At 37.6% G+C, this 20,338-nt stretch overlaps 1 protein-coding gene across 2 annotated transcripts in view; it reads left to right on the forward strand.

Moving 5' to 3' along the window:
• Window positions 1-20,338, forward strand: part of L (zinc finger protein Lobe) — a 51,874-nt gene that overhangs the window by 8,145 nt on the left and 23,391 nt on the right. For both annotated transcript variants that reach the window (XM_035883849.2, XM_035883852.2), the window contains exon 4: window positions 9,646-9,717. In XM_035883849.2, coding sequence (XP_035739742.1) covers window positions 9,646-9,717 — 72 coding nt within the window. The remainder of the gene's footprint in view (window positions 1-9,645; window positions 9,718-20,338) is intronic.

Consider the following 20,338-nt stretch of genomic DNA (forward strand, 5'->3'; position numbering starts at 1 on the left):
TAGACAATTTTTCAAAATATCGAAAACATTTCTTCTATTCCTTTTATAACATTTTTCATATTAAAAGTAATAATGGCAATACGTAAAATATATCGATAAAAGAGATTCATAAAAATTTCGATGTTTATAAATTTTCACTCACATTATAGTATCAAAATATCCCAATTTTCTAGGCACATATTTTCTCACGAAAAAAATAAAGCTTTTTATTTCTCTAAATTTTATAGCTATATCGTGAAAGCTAAAGCACGTGCGTTCCTATCATTCCATGAATGCACGACAGTGTTGGTAAGACGCTTCCGACACTCGGTAATCCAATAACGTGCGGTTTTGGCACGATACGAAATGCGTTAATCCGTTTAGCCTCCGTTATTTATCTAACGATTTAACGATAATTAATATCGATCAAGTGCTATATTTTATCATTTATATTTACAATATTATTACATCAAAATATTGATTATCCCAATTGTACGGTTCGTTTAATTAAAAATACACGTTTAAACGAGTAAAGACAAAAGCTTTAAACGTGTCAAGTATTTCACATTCACAATCGTATTTAGGTATAAAATATCGAATAAACGAGAGGCATCCTGGGATCTACCTTTACCATTTGAGTTCCTTGCTATTTCACTTGATGCTGAAGAAAGGAATTATATCGCGAGACGATTGTTCTTCGCATCATTTCGCTTTTGTCAAGATCGAGCGAGAGACAGAGAGAGAGAGAGAGAGAGAGAGAGAAATAGATGGAATGCATGTAGTAATGATCGACAGTGTTAACTCTATAAGAGAAAAAGAGACCGACTATTAATGCCAATAGTAATAAACCGAGAAAAGAGAAAAAGAGAGGAGTGAAAGAAAAGGCGATGATCGCTTGGGATTGCTAATGAGCCTAAAACAAGCTCGCAGCAAGTGGAAATAAACGTTTGCATAGAGATAAATCGAGATCGAGATCGAAAAGAGAGGGATAAAGGGGAAGAGAGAGAGAGAGAGGGAGGGAGAGAGAGAGAGAGAGAGAAAGAGAGAGAGAGAGAGCGAGAGAGAGGGAGAGCGAGAGAGAGAGAGAGAGAGAGTGTATTCATGTGTATGGCTATATATACATCTCCGATGTTTTATATTATCATCCGGGGAATATTGGCTTCGTTTCAACCCCGTGGGTTAATGCCTTATTGCAAACATTGTAAAGAGCGAAGCCGAAAGTGAGGGGGTAGTGGATTGGTTAGACAGTGGTTTGGTTGAATATGTAGACAGAAAAGAGAGAGGAAGAGAAGGGGTGAAGAGATGCATCGAACTTCGCTAGTTTTCCTGTGGAGAGATGTTTATCCTCTACATCTCGACGAGAATCGATTGTTTGGAAAATCAGCAAACTGCGCGTTGTAATCGTTTTGTCTTTTCTTTTATTTCTTTTTTCTTTTTGTCACGTCTGATGCAGTAATTAAGAATGAGTTTTACTTCATACACGTGTCTGTTTTACGATTATGTTCAGGTTTCTTTGATCATAGTTTCCTCGAATCGATTAGAATTTGAATAGGCGCTTTTAATATCGGACGTTTATTATCAGACATTATGTGATTTGTTTTCTTTCTTTTAACCCGGTTTTTTAAAATTTCAAATTTAAGATTTATTTTCTTTACTTTTGGATATTATATATTAATGAATTTTGAATTATTCTTTTCTTCGTTTCGTCGGAAAATTCAAACGTCAAAATATTGATATCTAACTGGCAGTGGATTTTAACGATTACAAAAGTTCGTAAGATTCTTGAAAATTGCTCGTCGGATAAACGAAATGTTACCAAGCTGGTCTCGTGACAGATTGAAATCTCTGACATTAAGAAAATGGGGGATCTCGACTCCCAATGGGAAAAGGCTGGAAAGCTCTCTGACTCGATGGTGGGTGACGGAGAACGAGAACGTGGAGAGAAGGTGGGATTATACATTGCTCGACAGCTTGGAATATCTTTCTCGTGTAAATCATCTTGTTTCACGCTCTAATTACAATAATTATTTCGATTTTCGGAAGATAAATTTTTTTCGAGACTCTCTCAATCTAGAAAATTTCAAACGAATTGATAAAAACTATTTTCCAAGAAACATTTAATTTTTTTCTTTTTTTTTTTTATTCACTTTATATCATAGTTATTTGAAATATTTCAAATTTTTCCTTCATAACAAATTAACATCCGGTTAAAGAAAGAGAAGAGAAAAGGGAAGTGAAAAAGTTGCGTGAGTTTCCGGAAGCTGGAAAGCCCTGTAGCACGGTGGCACATCCAAAGGGGATGGAAAAGAGGATAGAGAGGAGGGAGGAAGCAGCGTTAGAGAACTAGCAGGGGTGGGTATATTATGGGGAATGCCAGAGAAATCCCGAGGGAACAGGAGTGAAGCCCAACGCGCATGCGCCGAGCTGATTAGTCCCTTCCTCTTTCCCTCTTCATCTTTCTCTCTCTTTCTCTCTCTCTCTCTCTCTCTCTCTTTCTCTCTTTTTCTCTTTCTCTCTCTCTATCTCTCTTGTTCGTGCGTTCCCGTGTGCTGCTAGTGCCAGAGGAGAACGTAGATTCCCTCGGGATCTGGCCCCGCAGCCTCTTTGCGCCCTCCTATCCTCCTGCTTTCTCCCTCTCCCTCCCTCTCTCTCTCACTCTCTCCTCCACTCTTTCTATCTATCTATCTGTCTGTCTATCCATCTCTTTCTTTCCTTTTATTTCTTTATCTTTATCTGTGATTCTTAAGTCGTTTGTCTCTTTTTTTTCTTTCCTTCTTTCTTTTTTCGTTCTTTTATTTATTAAGAAAGCTTTTTAATTAATCAAGGATTTGTTTCAATAAAATTTGTCATTTTCATTCTGGATCAGAAAAAATTTGCGAAAAGAAGATGATCGTTTCGTTTGATCGTTAACTTCGAATTCAACGAACGGAAGAGAGTCTTCCAACGAAGAAAAGCAGCGTCGTTTCGCAAACGACTCTTGATCAAGAGCAAGGAAAACGGCTTTAGGTCGTCGCGGTGCTAGTGGTGGTGGTGATACTAGTGATGGTGGTAGTACGGTCTAGAGAAGAGGTGAAGAGAGGAGAGAAGAGAAGAGGCACTTTCTCGGTGCGACTGTACTCGCCGATATAAGGGTGTCCCAGGTGACGAGCTGCCTCGGGCCGTGGCACGGCTCTACGTATCCCTTGGGACCGACTCCCGGTGTTTCCCTCACTCCCTCTTTACCTCCTCTCTCTCTTCCCCATCTCCCCTCTCTCTCGCTATCCCATCCTTACTTGCTCTCCTTATCCCTAGTACATACATACACATACGTACACAAAGTCATCTTTCGTCTTATACATAGAAATATCGAAGAACGTGGGTGTTTCTATGTATAACTATGTAACTGTATGCGTCTATGAGAGGACACAAGGATGCGCTATTACACGCGAGCGCGTGATTACACGTAGAAACGTTGAGAAGCCGGGCAGTAACGTTGTGAGCTTTCTCTCCTTCTCTCTCTCACTTGCTCGACATAGAATAGATACACCGACTAGCGAGAAACGCACACAGAGAAATTATGACATGGTCTCGGGTGACTAGACCTTCTCGTTCCATCATTATAAACTCACTCTCTCGGCACTGCCATTCCCCGCTCATACGTAATACGATTGTACTCCGACGCGATAAACTCGTGTGCAGCTGCACCTGCGTGCGATTCGACCGAGAGCAAAGATTCTACGTTTTCATGGACGGAGACATTATTTCTGTATAGGTTTTTTTCTTTCTTTCTTTTTTTCTTTTTTATTTACTTGTATATTTTATTTTTTCGTTGTCTCTATCGATTGTTGACACCTCCTATATTTTGTATAATAGAAATATATTTTGCATGTGAGGCTTGTAGGGACAACTGCATACTCTGACAAGTGTTATAATGTTATTTTGACGACAGAATTGTACTTATCTACACATTCGAAGGTGTTTTCTTGTTCAAAGTTTCCTATATTTATTCGTAAGCTTTAATAAAAGTGGTACGAAAGAAGAGTATGTTGGCAATACCACCTGTTATTCTCGATGCAAAGGAATGGGAAGGTTGCCAGCAAATTTTCAAGCAGTGTAAGACCTAAGAGTGTCGCTAATAACTTTGTTGTACTTAAAACTCTCTCTCCTTTTCTCTCTCTCTCTCTCTCTCTTTCTCGCTCTCTCTTGCTCTCTATCTCTCTCTCCCTCCCCCCGACTGTCAATATCTTAACACTTGTACTTTAATGTTGGCATAAAACTTGAAAATTTCTTTAGATAAAATAGTATGAATTATTCTACAATTTCTTTTCTTTTATTTAATTTTTTATATATTTTTTTTATTATTATGGTATCTCGTTGAAGACAAGATTATTAAAATCTTTAGGTATATAATTAATATATATAATATAAAAATTGATTAAAGTGCAAGATTACTGACACTTTAGGTGAAAGTTTTTCTCGTATTTCTGTTCTACTTCTCTAAGAGACCGATCGAGAAGCTCATTTTGCTTCGGGCGCATAAAGAGCGGTAGTAAAATTTATTGTCATTGGAAATGGCGATACGAAATAAGAAATTGTATTCTTGCGGTCACAACGATGTCTTTGCAATATAACTCGTCATATTGAAACGTCAGAGGCAACCATGTGGTATCTTGGGACTGGACAATGCAACCTAACTTAACTTTCGAGCGAGTATATATTGTAGGTACATAAGTATTGTCTATTCCGTTAACTTTATGCTAATCTTTCTCTCCTTGGGCACTAACACTATGCTCTTTTGGTCCGTTCCTATGTCCGATAAAAGTATCTCTTTGTCATTTCCTTTCTATATGATCCGAAAAAAAAAGAAAAGAAAGAAAATCAAGAAAGGGATTGCTTCATCGTTTTACTTAATTTCTATGGAAAGCATATTGTTTACGATAAAAAATTGACCAGGATTACCGAAAAGTTCTATTCTGTTAATTTCATTTAACAATGATTCGTCATATCCGTATAAAAGTAATAGAAAAATTAGATTTCGATTGATGCGACATTTAAGATGCATATATCGATCGAGATAATAATAAAAAAAAAAAGAAAAAAAGAAAAAAAGAAAAAAAAATAAGAAAGTAAATAAAATAATTCCTAATAAGACTCGGAATGGATCGAAGTAAGCCAGCGACGAACGGTGTCCATCATGAGCGAAGGGTCAAAGGGAGTCACTAGCCGGACCGCTAGCTGGACGGGAAAATTTATGCTCGGCTCTTAACGGTAAAGCCGCGTGCGTCCGTCAAGGGTCGTGGCTCGCGTTTGCCCTTTCGCTTAGCCAAGCGACGTCAAAAGCAGCGTTCGCGCAATAATTTCGAGTTCGCGAGTGTACTAATTCCTCGGTTAACTATCTCCGAGCGGAGGGCTTACAGCCTCGTATCGCGATGTTTACGACACGCAGGTGTGTGCACCCCTTTATAGTTGATCCCATGAGTTTGAATCGCGAATTCGAGCGATATATCAACGCGAGTTCTACCGAATTTTACCGAGTCTTCCCGAATATGTAACAACCCTCGAAAAACTACCCCTATGTAACTTTCTCTTCCGTTACGTCTTTCTTTCTTCGTCTATTTCGACACATTACATAATCCTAAGAATTTTACATAATTCCTTAGAAAATTTATTCTTTTTTATCATATCTAACAAGTTCTATCCCGTAACAATATTATATTAGATATTTTTATTATATTGGATTATCGTATAATTCGTCTCGAAATTTCTTAGATCTTGCTTGTCTATTTGCAAATTTCTCAAACCTTATTGTTTTTTATCGTACGTAAGTCCGCTCAACACTGTACCACACATGAAATGCGTCTAATAAATTTGTTTGGACTATCACAGACTATCTAGATACTATCAAAAATTAATGGAAGTACGGTAGACATAAAGAATGATGCATTTGGCATAAAGAGGTCAATTTCGACGGAGTTTCTGGCAGGAGTTCGAAAAGTCGTCGCTGGCAAACGGTTCGGTGGCACTGCGAGAAGATGTCCCAGCAGGGACATCCGACCAAATTAATTCCTACGGAGACCGTAGTGTGTCTCTCTCTCTCCTTCTGCGTCTCTCTCTGTGTGTGTATGTATATATATATGTGTGTGTGTGTATGTGTGTGTGTGTGTGTGCGTGTGTGTGTGTGCGTATATATATATATATATATATATATATATATATATATATATATATATATATATATATATACATCGACCACGGGACCGATCCTTGGCGGCAAAGTACAAGGAACAGCCATCTTTCTCGGAAAGAAATTAAACTTTTCCCGTGGGTATAGTCTCTTTCTTTCTTTCTTTCTTTTTTCTTCTATCCTCCTTTCTCTCTTTCTCTTTCTCTCTCTCTCTCTCTCTCTCTTTCCTATGGGAAACTCGCGAGGGTGTAGGTTGGGCAGTTCGAAAGATATCGAGGTTCTAGGACCTTACAGGATTCCGAAGGGTGGTTCTCTAGCTAGCCTATTGCTATTGTTTGTGGTTTTCCCTTAGGACAGACCTACCCTTAACAACGGGATGTGTCGATGACATTCTACAGAGTGTTCGTGATAATACTACCTTCTTTCGATTCGAATAAAATTTCGTTTTCGTAGTTAAATTGCCCTTTGGGTCATTAGGTCGTTGAGATACGGAGGAGGTAATATTTCAACAATAAAACAAATCAATTGGAAAATCGTTTTTAGAATATTAAAACTTTTTTTTCCGTGTATATGCGATAAATAAGTGAGGATAATCAAGAATTATGAGAGCTCTTTTACTTGGCAATCGTTGTATCTCATCTAATGGTCAGGATTAACTCAAGCATACTATTTATGGAAGTTGTCTTTATTATTTCTGAGTAATGTAGTACAACCTTGGTTTTATAGATTTTTATAGGCCATCGTAAAAGAAAAATCTTGTCATATTTGAAGTATGAAAAAGTGAAGAACAGGGTCATGAGTATCAATTAAAAACTCGTCGGCATGACTGAATTTGGGTATTTTAATCGAAGACAGGATTAATTAAGTGTATATTTTTTATCGTTGCTTGAATTCTGTCATATTAATTCTAATATTTAAAGCTACAATTAAAATACGATTGAAATATCTCTGATATTTTGATAGTATCTTATCTAATCTTCTTAAAAGTAACACCTTGTACTTTTGATCATAAGACGAGCGTTGATTATAGATACTTAATAGAATTTGATTAACGATATACTTGCGTGCATTTAAAAAGATAGTCAAGATTAATTAGGTCATCATCGTTAGGACGTTAGATCGACGATGTTATCTACTATCAAAGTATCATCTTTCCAATGATATATATTAGATATAATTCGTTACGAAGCAATGGATATTAATATCTAATAAATGTAATAAAATATATTCTTAGTCCGAATACTATTTTGCGACAAATATGATCTACGTTTGATAAAATATATAAATAATTATGTAAACGTCTACTAATTTATGAAATCGAAATTGAGTAAATGCTAATGATCCCATTTTCATTGAATGAACAATTCAGTAGAATTTAGTCCCTCGATTTTTTATTCAAGAATGTGAAAAATTCGAATGAATACGAACGTATTCGCGTAAAAGTGCAAAGTTGAATTTTAACGGAATGAGATCCACTGTGTTAAGGTTCTCTAGGGATTATAGAATGCTTCACGAAATGCCCTCGTTGCTTTACGGCTTTCCGTCAAAATATTTCCTTGTTTTTACGAATTATTTTACGATCACTATTTTAAAACTCTCTAAGAATAGGAATTCACGATCGTTAATTCATTATCATGTGAATATTATCCATGTTGAAACGATCTAACGAACTTTTTAAATACGTTTCACGATCGAACGATTATACGGTTACACATAGGTTACAAGATTTTCGATGTAATCTCCAATCTAGATCGTGCGTATGAGAATCTCTGACCAGATCCCGAGAGACCACTGGAAGCGATGGGATCGTTTCATAGCGATATTTTGTGAGAGATAACTTTCAAGAGAGAACTTGTTTAAACGTGTCATCGTAAAATCATAAAGAAAAACTAACGAATTTGTTTGAAAACAAAAAATGTGTCAATAACAAAATCAATCCTCCAATTTTATCAAAATAATAATAATAAATGTTTATTAATCGAATCTCTATATTCTATAAAGAGGCTAAAATTCATTGATAAATATAGAATCGTGAATAGAAGAAACGATTGTATCAAGTGTATCAGAAAGATGAAATAAAGGTCCGAAGAAACGAGTTGAGCACCAACTCGTATGAGAATCGCTGTCGAGCTCCCGTGGGACCACTGGGAGCAGTGGGAAGCCTCTGTACCCGTGCTGGGGCTATACTCGGCCTCACTGTGGAGAGGGGATTCCCCAAGGAGGTAATTACCCTCCCTACAGCCACCCAACCACCCACAAGCCATCGCAACTTCAACTCCTGGCGGAGTTACATGCTAATACAAAACCAAAACCGGTTCCCCGACAGCTTCACCATGAACGTCGAATTCCCAAAATTCATATAACTATGTCTATTTCTCTCTCTCTCTCTCTCTCTCTCTCTCTCTCTCTCTCTCTCTCTCTCTTCTCTCTTCTATTCTTTTTTATGGGAACTCGTCACATAGATATCCAATGATATCAACGAAAAGTCGACTTTATGGTTGAATCGATAATCCCATTCTCGAGCAAAAGTACATATCGAAGTATCTCCAATTCCATAAACGCCAATTTCACTTGGAATATGAACTTATAAAAATATGATCTCCCTTTTTTTCCTCATAGACACATGGTACACGTCATTTTTGAAGAAAATAAAAAAAAATGTCGGTAGATGACTGGTTTAGAAATGAACTGGAAATGAAATTCTTCTTTCGGCGTAGATTTTCGGCATGAACGGCAAACTGATTACCAACGATGCCCCGAGCGTGGCCTTGGAACTCCCAAAAGTCATACTCGTAAAAAAAGACTATTGTACACCGTGGACTTCCGAGGTTATTTATACGAGTTATCTCTTCTCTGAAACCACGAACTATGTGGCTGCAACGTTACTGGGGGTGACTTACGAGCAATGATAATTCCAAAAGCAGCTTTTGCGTATCAAGCTTAAAATATCATTTTATATGTGATTTAATTTTTTCTTTTCTAATTGTTTAGAAATCATATAGGGCTGTTTTGTTCGTTCGATAAAATTGTTGAAGAAGAAGAAGAAAAAAAAAAAGAAATATTTCTATTATATATCAGTGTGACTATCATTGTCTTAAGCCTTGTGCTTGTTTTCCCACAAACTTGTGTTTAAAGTTGTGCGTATTCCTTTGGGAAATTTGAATTTTGGCCTCTTTTCCTCAACGTGAGGTCCAAGGTGAGGTCCTCCGGTCTCTGATGGTACAGGAATGGGCTATGGGAGCCAATATCACTCGGGTATGGCTCCCATGAGATTTTCTACGCTCTTTTCCATCCTTTCTCGTATTATACGCTCGTACCAACGTTACAACGAAGTCATGGTGAACCATGAAAAAAGGAAGCAAGCCTATTCGATCTCGTTCGTTTTGTTCGATCGCTCGAAATCCCATGAAATTTTAATGTTAAGTCCCATTAGAAGAACTTTTGCGACGTTGGTAAGAATTTTATTAAAATTATTATAACATATATTCATGTATATGTTGCAGATTATTTGCAAGATGGTAGACCATCATCCATGCAGGGTCCAGATTTAGAAAATCAGAACAGCTTGGACAGTGGTAAGTTTATTTCATTTGTGTGGTCACTTGGTATAGATATATTATATATCTTATATGTATTATATATATAATATATCTGTATAATATATCTATATAATATATTTATATAATATATCTATATACATATATACATACAATCGTACATGCTAATCTCTTCCGATGATCAAATTGATGAATAAATATATTCATATATCGGTCAGATACAAATAGATTCTTAACGAATTCAAAGTAGCTTCGAAAGTAATTCGATTATCACGAAGTAACACTGTGATTTGGTAGGATTTGAAGCGAGCAAAGTCGACTAACGTTCCCGTTAGGTGAATAAGCCGAGTACTAGCCGACGACTAAAGGGGTGGAGGAGGAGGGTTCGGAGACCGAGGGGTTTGGCTTGGCCGCTGGCTAGCCAGCTAGCTAGCTAGCTAACGTACTCTTGGGAAGACATAAATGTGTCCCTTTAGTGCCAGTTTCCGTCCTGCGTACTGACCACTGCGAAGGACTTAAACGTACTTTACATTCGTTCTTAGATCGTATTAGAAATAAGAAATACTTAGTCCTTATCTGAAATTTCATCCTTTTCTAATCGTTAAGTGACGGTCACATTTCTGAGTTTGGACTTTTGATGTTGATGAGTTAATTGAACTATTAAGATATATATATATATATTTTTTTTTATTCAACATACAAATAACAATCGATGTGTTTTCTTGTAAGAAGATATACAAAGGGAATGTTTTAGTTAGTACAGTGGTTAAAGTTAGTACTAAGGGAGTACATTTAATGCTGGTTACCAGACGATTGCACATGCAGGGGCAGTTTGTTCTTAGAGATACGCAGGCTGAGCTTGTCGGACGAGCAAACACTTAATTAACCCTTCAAGGTTAGTTCCTGTCTCTGTCTTTACCTTAATCTCTCTCTCTCTCTCTCCCTCTCCCTCTCCCTCCCTCCCTCCCTTCTCCTCTCTCTGTCTCTGTCTTTCCATGTCTCTAGTTTTCTCTTTCTCAACGAAGTAGTACTTTGGCTAGGTTTCTCACGAAAGCACTTGCGAACTCCCTTTAAGATTCACAGAGAGTTATAGTTTAACATAGAGTTGTCCAAACGTGTTTCGTTTCTTGAAAGCATCTTGCGAAAGTTATTTAATATTTTTGTTGGAGAAATAAGGATTCTTATTTTTAAAATCTTGTCTGATTATAAGAGAAATACGATCTTTTACTTAGCTTGTCGATCTATTAGAAGAAAAAAAATTAAAGGATACTGCGTATTGATATTTTTCTTCCATGATAATATCTATCCTTTTTCATGAAATTTTCGGGTCATTAAGACAATAGAGTGATCTTCGACTTCCGCATTTATCGTAGCTCATAGACGTATCAGGAAAAAGCAGTTTCGATCGAAAATCAGCTCGAAGAATGATGCAAGCGAGGGTCCCGATGGGCTTTCTCGGATTCGCAAAGATCCCAATCTCTTAGACGGGTCGCATCTTTTTGGTTCCAGTCAGTCAGTCACTCGATCCCTCTCTCTCTCTCTCCACATACACACACATACACACACACACACACACACAATATCTTTCTCCATTTATACTCCCGAGACCCATTGCAACTTTAAGCGCCTCGCATTACGGGCATTCGACTCGTTTCTCTCTTTTCGAGGATTGCCTGAAGCTGCTCCCTTCTTTCTACTCTTAATTTAACCCTCCTTTTATTTCCTCTTTCCTGCCTGTCACCTAAACCTAACTTCCATCGAGATACATCTACGCTTGGTAGAGCTATTCTGTAGATTTTCAAGAAATTTTATTCTCCTTTAATATTAACAAGATCTAATCGGAAGGATCTATAGGTTTGTATATTCGAAATCGATAAGCATTCCATTTATAAATAGCATTATCTCTCCATTACGATTCTTCTATTCTGTATAGTCCAGGCAATGTATTACTGTCTCGGTTGACACGTTGAAATTTTAACTCGAGTCCGTCTTTGGATATCCAGAAAGCTCTGACCTCGTCATTCATTATTCGACTGAAGCTGTTGTGCCGACGGACCTATGTGTACGGGTACAATAAATAGAATCGATCGAATAACTAGAGTGTTTAAAAGACGATAAATCCAATATTTCCTTATTAAGAGTACTAACAAATTCGCATTCATCTTACACATTCGTTTTATATTATATTTTCATGTTATCACTTATTATTAGTACTACTAAGCAATTTTGATCACTGATATCGATGACATTAAAAAATGATGTTCGTCCGTTTCTATAAATCTCGAATAGGCAACAGAGAACGATTCTATATTTATCTAGATGCTGAGATGAAATTTGGTGAATGGTCATCCGCGTCGGAGTTCGCGATAATTAGCGAGGACGGACGTGGACATGGACGAGCACTTTAAATGTCCGCCAGGCATCTCGCAGTGTTATTATTATTTAATAATCTTCCCATTGCTATACCGGAGGAAATCCTCACTCGTTATTATATCCAGCTAAAGTTTCTCCTACGTTACCTTATCTCCGCTTTTATCATTGTCATATATTTGCATATTACGTTCTACGATGTAATTCAACTTTTATATTCGAATTTATTTATTTATTTATTTATAAAAAGAGATCGATCGAAGGATGATAATTAATCGATTAAACAAAATCAAATGTATAAATATTAAAATTACTTTCCTCATATTTACCGAGCGATCTAGAAGTTTTCTTCGTTACCGACTGTCGATGAATCAGATTTAACTTTTTAACTTGATTTTCTTCCACCGCGTGTAGCATTGTCGGTAAAATAGAAATTTCTTATTTTCAAATTATTTTATAATTCACCCAAATCTTTTTCGTCTCCATTCATTTATATATATAAAAATCAAATTATCGCACAATTGCAATCAATTCCAACAAAGAAAATTAACAATTTGTTATCCCCTGTGGATCGGAGATAGAATATGCCTTCAGTATCCTCTGCTTGTCGTAAAAACCGACTAATAGGGGTTGAGTGTGTAGCCGGCAATCCAACCTCATAAAAATCCACTTATTTCAGAAATTTGAGGAAAAAAAGGCAAATTGATTTAAATCTCTTGGAGTAGACTTGGACCCGCTCTGAGCTCTAACGCCAATAAATCGGCGTATATATGGACGGAATAATATTAATATTAATAATATTAAAAGCATACTTTTGGTATATTTACGTTTGTAAATTTGTAAAGCATTACGTGGTTAAATTTAACCATAATAAAATAATAGTTGTTAGGGAAAAAAAAAGAAAAAAAAAGGAAAGGAAAAGAAAAGATAAGAAAGGATAGGAAAAGAGGAAACAGAAACGATCTGTCGCACCTGCGAAGGTAAAAATTCAAGTAGTACCTTCTTACTTTTTCTTTTTATTTCTAGGGAAGGTGGAAGGTGAAAGGAAGGAGGAGGGTTGTACGGGCGCCTTTACACCCCCTTACAATACCTCGGCGTACATTACATACAAGCCGGTTATTTCTCCAGGGAGTTTTCTCACGTGAATACCGCGAGAGCACGCACATTTGTGCTTGCGAGCTCACACGTACGTGTGCGTACATACGAGAATAATCTTACTGGATGGTGTGTCATATATATAGGTTTGAGTTCTTGGAGAAAAGGTAGCTAGGAGGTACGGGGGAGTGGAAAAAGGAGGGTTGGAAGCGAAAAACGACATCGAGGTGCTACTGTGCGCGCTCTTTCCTTTTCTCTTTCTTGCCTTTCCTTTTCTTTCTTTTTCTCTCACAGCACCCATGGGAATTTAGGTGAAAACTTTACTCAGGCCGCCCCGAAGAATTCTTACCGAGAGAGAGAAAGAAAGTTTTGTCGAAGAGAGCGGCCAGCTCGACGATTCCGCGTTATCGTTGGCTTTTCGACATTGTACCTTATAGTTTCGTTTGTACGTAAAAATGTAAAGAAATTGAAGAAAATACTCGAAGAAAAATCATTCGGATCTTCTTTCGATTTTTCCCTGCGGTAAATTTCGAAACCACTGAAAGGCTATCGTTAACGATCGCCATGGTGTTTCGCTATAACTATTCTACTGGATACATAGTACCATTAAATTAATCCTAGCCAAGCTGAGTGCTCGGTAATCATCATTACCCTTCTCTCCTCTCAACCCTCTCTCCATTCCTTCGGATTATGTTTTCCGCTGTACTTGGGCGTTCCGACGTTCGCTGACCAACACGCTCATTACGTATATCTGAAATTCTGTGTATGTTCTATTTTATAGCGTTGATGGAGTATTAGAGAGAGAGAGAGAGAGAGAGAGAGAGAGAGAGAGAGAGAGAGAGAGAGAGAGAGAGAGAGAGAGAGAGAGAGAGAGATATGTATATGGATAACACGATGAAGATTTCAATCTGGTTGTTAGGTTCAACGATGCGAATTATGAACGGAGAATGAAGTGTCCTTGTGAAAAACATAGGAACGAGATTTTACGTTTTCTTTTATTTTTGTTTCTTTTTTTTATTGATCTCATCACTCGTGACCGAAATGATTTCGTAGATTTTACGGTGTGTTCAGTATGAATCAGTACGATATTGAGAAATTATGATGTAAGATAAAATCGGCCGAGAGAATATATTTCAGGTGTGGCAAGTTCTCCTCTTTTTTAAACGCGTTATGCAAAATGAATGTGCGGTTCCTTTTCACTCGCTCGCTCACTATGCTCTGTGATATACGCGAGTAACCGTATCAAGTGTATATCGCTTCATACGAATGTATCCAAGCAAATGCGTTTGAAAACCTTGTCCCAGATTTTCGAATCTCTCTCTTTCTGTATTTTCTTTTCTTTTTCATTTGCTCTCAAATGCACAAATTCATTCTCGAATTTTAAGATAATATTTGCATTAACACCTGTTCATTATTTGTATATAAGATTTGTATTTATACATAATGATTTGGTTATTTATATATTGGTTGTTTCGCGAATACATCTCATCGAAGACAAGCTCTCTCGGTATCATCATCTTCCAGAGGTAGGTACGTAAAATCGCGAGACGTTATATCGCGCATAAACGAAATACAAAACGGAGTTAAGGCCAGTCGGATGGATGTACCGTGCACAGGAATGTCCTATGCGATAAAATCTGCCGACCTACACCTTGTCTCCTTCAGAAGACCGACACGCCGACGTTCCTACTCCTTCTCTCTCGAGAGGATTCTCTCGCGGAAAATGATAGTTTCCGAGTTCGTCACCGCGTCCTTTTCTCTTTTCTCAATAGATTGGATCAAAAATCCAACTTTTTAACTTATCTATAACTTGACCGTAATAATTTATCTGTTAATATATTTATAGAGATGATTTTTAAAATAAATTACTCTTTTTCAAAACATTTAAGCAAATTTTCTTTTCAAATCGTTGAAAAGACAAAAAATATTTTTAATCTATACTATATATATATATATATACTGTATATATATATATATGTATATATATCTATATATATATATATGTATATATATATATGTATATATATGTATATATATATATGTATATATATCTATATATATATATCCATCTATTATTTTCCTAATATAGCTTTTCGATGTATAAGAAAATGTATAAAAATTGAGAAAGAAGTAGTCGATAGGTGGTTAGAATATAAGAGCCTCTTAAGGATCGACTAGCTTCCATTGAAATTCCGTCGAGTTAATGCTCAGGTTACTCCGAAGGATGCTTAAGCGTTTAAAGCTTTAGCTATAGTTAGAACGTATCTCTCACAAGTACTTCGCATAACGCGAAGGATATATATCCTTTACTATTATCGTGGAACAAACCGCAGATCTCAATGCCGATCCTTTCTCTTCATGTAGAAAATTGCAAAGTATAGGACAACGTCCTCCATTCTTCTTCTTCTTTCTTCTTCCTTTTATAGATCATGCATCTATGTATACGCGCGCGCGCGCGTGTGTAACTATAATAGATATTTTTTTTTTAAGTCTGATCGATATGCTCGTGCAAACGCTTTTCTATCTAGGATGACTAATGTTTTGTAAACTTTCTTTCGTAATACCATACCAGATTAAAACGTTTTAAAATTGGTATATGCTTAGAGATAAGATCGATACGGTCGACAGTCTTCTCGACGTCTTTTCGTATCAACCAATGAATCCTTACGATTATTGTCATCTATGATGATGACTCTATGCGTTCGGGTATATCCATGAATTCAACTTGAAATTATTATGATCTCGATGAAGTATCTAGTACACCTGTGTATCTATAGGTATATCCAAATATTATAAATAATCTGGTATGGAGGTAGCACCAAACTTTCTTCTGAACATCACCTAACGAAATAAAGAAAGAAAATGGTCAGAGAATATGTTCGGTTCGAAGAAGGCAAAGACCCCTTAAGGATATTCTTGGTGGTGGTGGTGGCGCGAGCCGTTTAATTGCTAGCTCTTAAGCAATTGCGGTTTGAGGGCAGTTGAGACAAGGATCGAAGCAATTTGCCCTTTGGTGGAAGGAGGAGATGCGACCTCAGGATCGCGGTGAGCTCACTGCCGGTAACTGGCGTGTCCTTCTCTCTTGGAGAAACGTTGATGTAGGCTCTTGAAACTTCTTCTTCTTTTTCTTTTCTTCCTTTTCCTTTTCTTTCTTATAAAAACATCGTCTCTCTTTCTCTCTTCATCAAGAAGATGCGTACGCATTATGCGCCCTCGCCCACGTGTCGACCGCAGAGAAACGCTTACGGCTAATTGAATTCGCGTTACGTCGAGAAAACTCCGTTGCGGCCTTATTGCAGACCAACCATACGGTACTATATACGTGTATGCCTACGTATTCGAAATCGATCGTAAACCCGCCAAACACGATGAATATTTCAAACTTAGACGCGTTCGATCTCTCCTATTTCTACTCGAAATTATTTTGGAAGTTAACCTTTCATTCTAACGTGTGGTACATTTAAATCGATATTGGCAAATTCTAACAATAATAAAAGTAGTCCATTTAACAATAATATAGTATTTTTGGAGAATAGGCTAAGAGCTTGTAATTTTATCGTCTGAATGATAAAAGGATTAGCCTAAAAAGTAATTGATTTTTATAATCGCTTGGGAACTTTTGGCTCACCCTGTATAGGGCAGAGATGTGCTCTATACATCTTTCTTTTATCTTGATATAATTTAATTCCGTTGAATATGCTATCTTTTTTGTTCTTTTCTACATTCTTATATCCTCCTTCCCTTGGATCGATCTCAAAAAAGAATTTCGTTGTTCGTCATACAATATGTACCTACACCAATTTCTTTGTATAGTAAATTAATTTCTTTTCTTTTCTTTTTTTTTTTTTTTTCATTAACAACTCATCGAGAGGAGAAAGTCCCTTGTTTGTTTTGTTTTGGCAGAGCCAATGGGATGATGGATAAGGAGTTGATTCAAAGCGATCGCTATGTATCGAAACAAGACAACGGAAGGAAAGATTTCTTTAAGGTCCGTTCACATAGCCACCACGAAATTGAAAATGACTGGAGAATTGAATTTTTCGAAAATTTAGAATACGCAGTGATAATCTCAAATCGGTCGATCTTATAATTTCAAGGAAAAATTAAATATTTGAGTTTATTAATCGTATCTTATAGGCAAGTATGAATCAACATTAATGTCTTCGACCGAATGAAACCTAAAATAAGACAACAAGATTTGCGAGGTTGACATTGGCTTAGGACTTTTTTAAACGAATGAAATAGATCGATCACTGTCTTATATTATTTTTTTCTATATCATGTCGTAGAAGTTAACGGTCGGTATAGATCATAACTCGATAAGAAACTGAATACCTTGGGATCCAATTAAAATGCAAGAAAATAGAAAGAAAACATTCCAACGGCTTATCATATATTCTTTTTGACAAGACATTCGAAGGGTTTACTTCGATGTGTGCTTCCTGCTGTTAGTTAGCAGAAAAGAAGTTTCTTTCTGTATTTTTGCGATCTCCTCGGAGAAACAAAATAGAGGAGGAAACAAAGGTGGTTGCGTATAAAGCATAGGCCGAAACGAGACCTCAGGGTGCTGTAGTCAAGACCCGTGGGGTTCATCCTGGAAAAATTCAGCCGTGTTAACTGTTCCAGGAGAGAAACGAACGACTCCCCTTTCTCCAAATGCGTGAAACCCACACCAATTTTTCTCTCTTCTTTCTTTTTCTTTATGTATATTCTTTCGTACCTATATAATCAACCCTTGTATAACACGTTAACGCGCTTTCGATATAACGCGGTAAAAAATTACCTTCTTTGTAGCTTCTCATCACACGGTACGGTACGAATTAATCGTATTATGCTACAGGTTTGCTTGTACGTGTGTATTTAAAAAAGAGGTAGCTGGATCAAAAAATGTGTTCTTGATCGAAATGAATCCAAGAAAATGTTTTTATAAGGAAACTATTGTATATAGATACGTATGTATGTATATACGTACGTATATAGATACGTACACACGCGCGCGCGCGCACTCACACACACACACACACACACACGTAGCCGAAGTAACGTCGAGGCAATGGAATTTGAAAAGAGAGTGCAAAGAAGCACAGCCGGTTGGAGTAGGAAGCCACAGGGAAAGGCCAGGGGACCAACAATCGGAAAACAGCGTTGTTGGTGGTCGGCTTTAGCTGGTAGGAAGAACGGAGACGCGAAAGTGCCGTTCGAGGATTCCTATTTCCCACGATCCCATGGCTGCCATACGAGCTCCGCAATACTCCGTCTTTCTCTGCACTGCGGTAATCATAATTACACCTGCGGGTGTCTTCTTATCGCACTCTCTTCGCTCGATCCCGCGGTCCATGCTTTTCCTATCCTTCGAGAATCCTCTCTTCTCTTCTTCTCTGCGCTGTTCGAGACGAAATAGATAGAGACGTCCTTGAAAGAAATGTACCAACGAGAACGTTCGCCACGGAAATTGGTTTTTCCTACGACCGGAATGAGTTACCTATTCTTTTGGGAATTTTTTTTTCTTTCATCGAGTCTATCGAAAAGTTTTCTTGTCTTTTAAGAAAAGAATTCTAAAGATCCGATCGCGTTTGAAAGACTTTTTTAATATCGATTAGTAGATAAATTAGAAATTTATTAGTTTCTTTATCGTAACGTAGTTCTAATCTTTAGGATGTAATTTAGAAGAATTGGCATAGTTATTACTTGTATCGGTTTGTCGAAGAAACAAAATCATGATAATTCTCTCCTCTCTAATCGATAATCGATCAATCAATCAGGAATATTATTGTACGCAACCAATTAAGATTCTTGGAGAAGCGATAATTTCGTTGCGGCGAGGTAATAACGTGAGACCGAAGCAACGGGCAGAGCAAAGGGTCTATCTAGCAGCAGTGGCAGCGGCAGCGATCAGCCAGAGATCGATTCGAAGGTCGGAGAGAAGCCACAGGAGCTTTCGTTGGGTGGTTAGCCCGAGGCAGTGGTGATGTCGTGCTGCCGGATGCTTCGTAGTCGTCGAGAATCGCTCGTGGTGACCGCGTAGTAGGGGTATAATGCATTGAATTAGACGCAAATGCACCCTGGGCACCAATTGGACGCTCTTTCAGTCCTACCCGTTCCATCTCTCCCTAGAGAGAGAAGAACACCATCGCCCGTTCTTCCTGAATACACCTCTCTATCTCTATCTCTTTCTATAAACTGAAGATACCTTGGATCGGACATCAGCTTTCTTTTTCTACAATATTATGCTAAAGTACTCGTAAACTAAACCGGACGCAACCCATAATGACAAAGTATTTTGCACGTAGCTAGGAAAGAGACGAAGATTTCTTCCTGAGGTCGTTAAAGTGATTTGTATTTTTAGATGTATCAAATGTTTTTCACTCTGACGCTTTAAATGTCCAATAATTACTCGAGATATGGTCGAATTATTAAATAAGCCTCTAGCGCAATGTATTTAGAATAGATTAGATTTTAACAAATAGAAAACTGCTCTAACCACGTTATTACGTACGACTTTAAAACAACGTAACAATATGCAATCCATTTAGATCAGATGATAGAGAACTTGGCAATAGTTGGAGTAATTATCCATAAGGAAGATAAGCTGAAGAAAGAGATAATAGAACGATTGGACGATGGTAAGGGTGAGATCGATGATTCCGGCGGATGTTCTAAAGTTTCCAGGAAGGGTACAAACGATCGTTTGGTTTCGCTCCATTTCGTACGTTTAGTGACGCATTTCGAAGGACGTGTATCGGATGTCCCACCAGCGGTAAATCACAATGGACTGTGCGAAGACAAAAATCAGAACCGCCCTTTCTTCGTGCCCCTCTCGAGGCCACCCCTTTTGCTCGATGATTCCATTCCTCATGGTCTCCGTTCTACGAAGGAACGAATCGAGAGAGGGAGGGAGAAAGAGAGAAAAAGAGAGAGAGAGAGAGAGAGAAAGAGAGAGAGAGAGAGAGAAAGAGAGAGAAAAGGAGCCGGTTCAGAATTTAATATAATATAGAATGGATATCCTGTCCGTGGAGAGCCGATGGAGCCTACTGTGTCTCCTTTATATACCAGGCATTAGGTGGTACACGTAACCCGATATAAGAGGGGTATAAAACAAAGTATGAACCTAAGGCATACCGTGATCGGTACCAGGATCGTAAGGGCACATCTTTGTCCTTTCTCGAAACCTTTA

This window comes from Vespa mandarinia, chromosome 19, assembly GCF_050613455.1.
Source record: "Vespa mandarinia isolate Hongniang chromosome 19, ASM5061345v1, whole genome shotgun sequence".
Classification (NCBI taxonomy): Eukaryota; Metazoa; Arthropoda; class Insecta; order Hymenoptera; family Vespidae; genus Vespa; species Vespa mandarinia.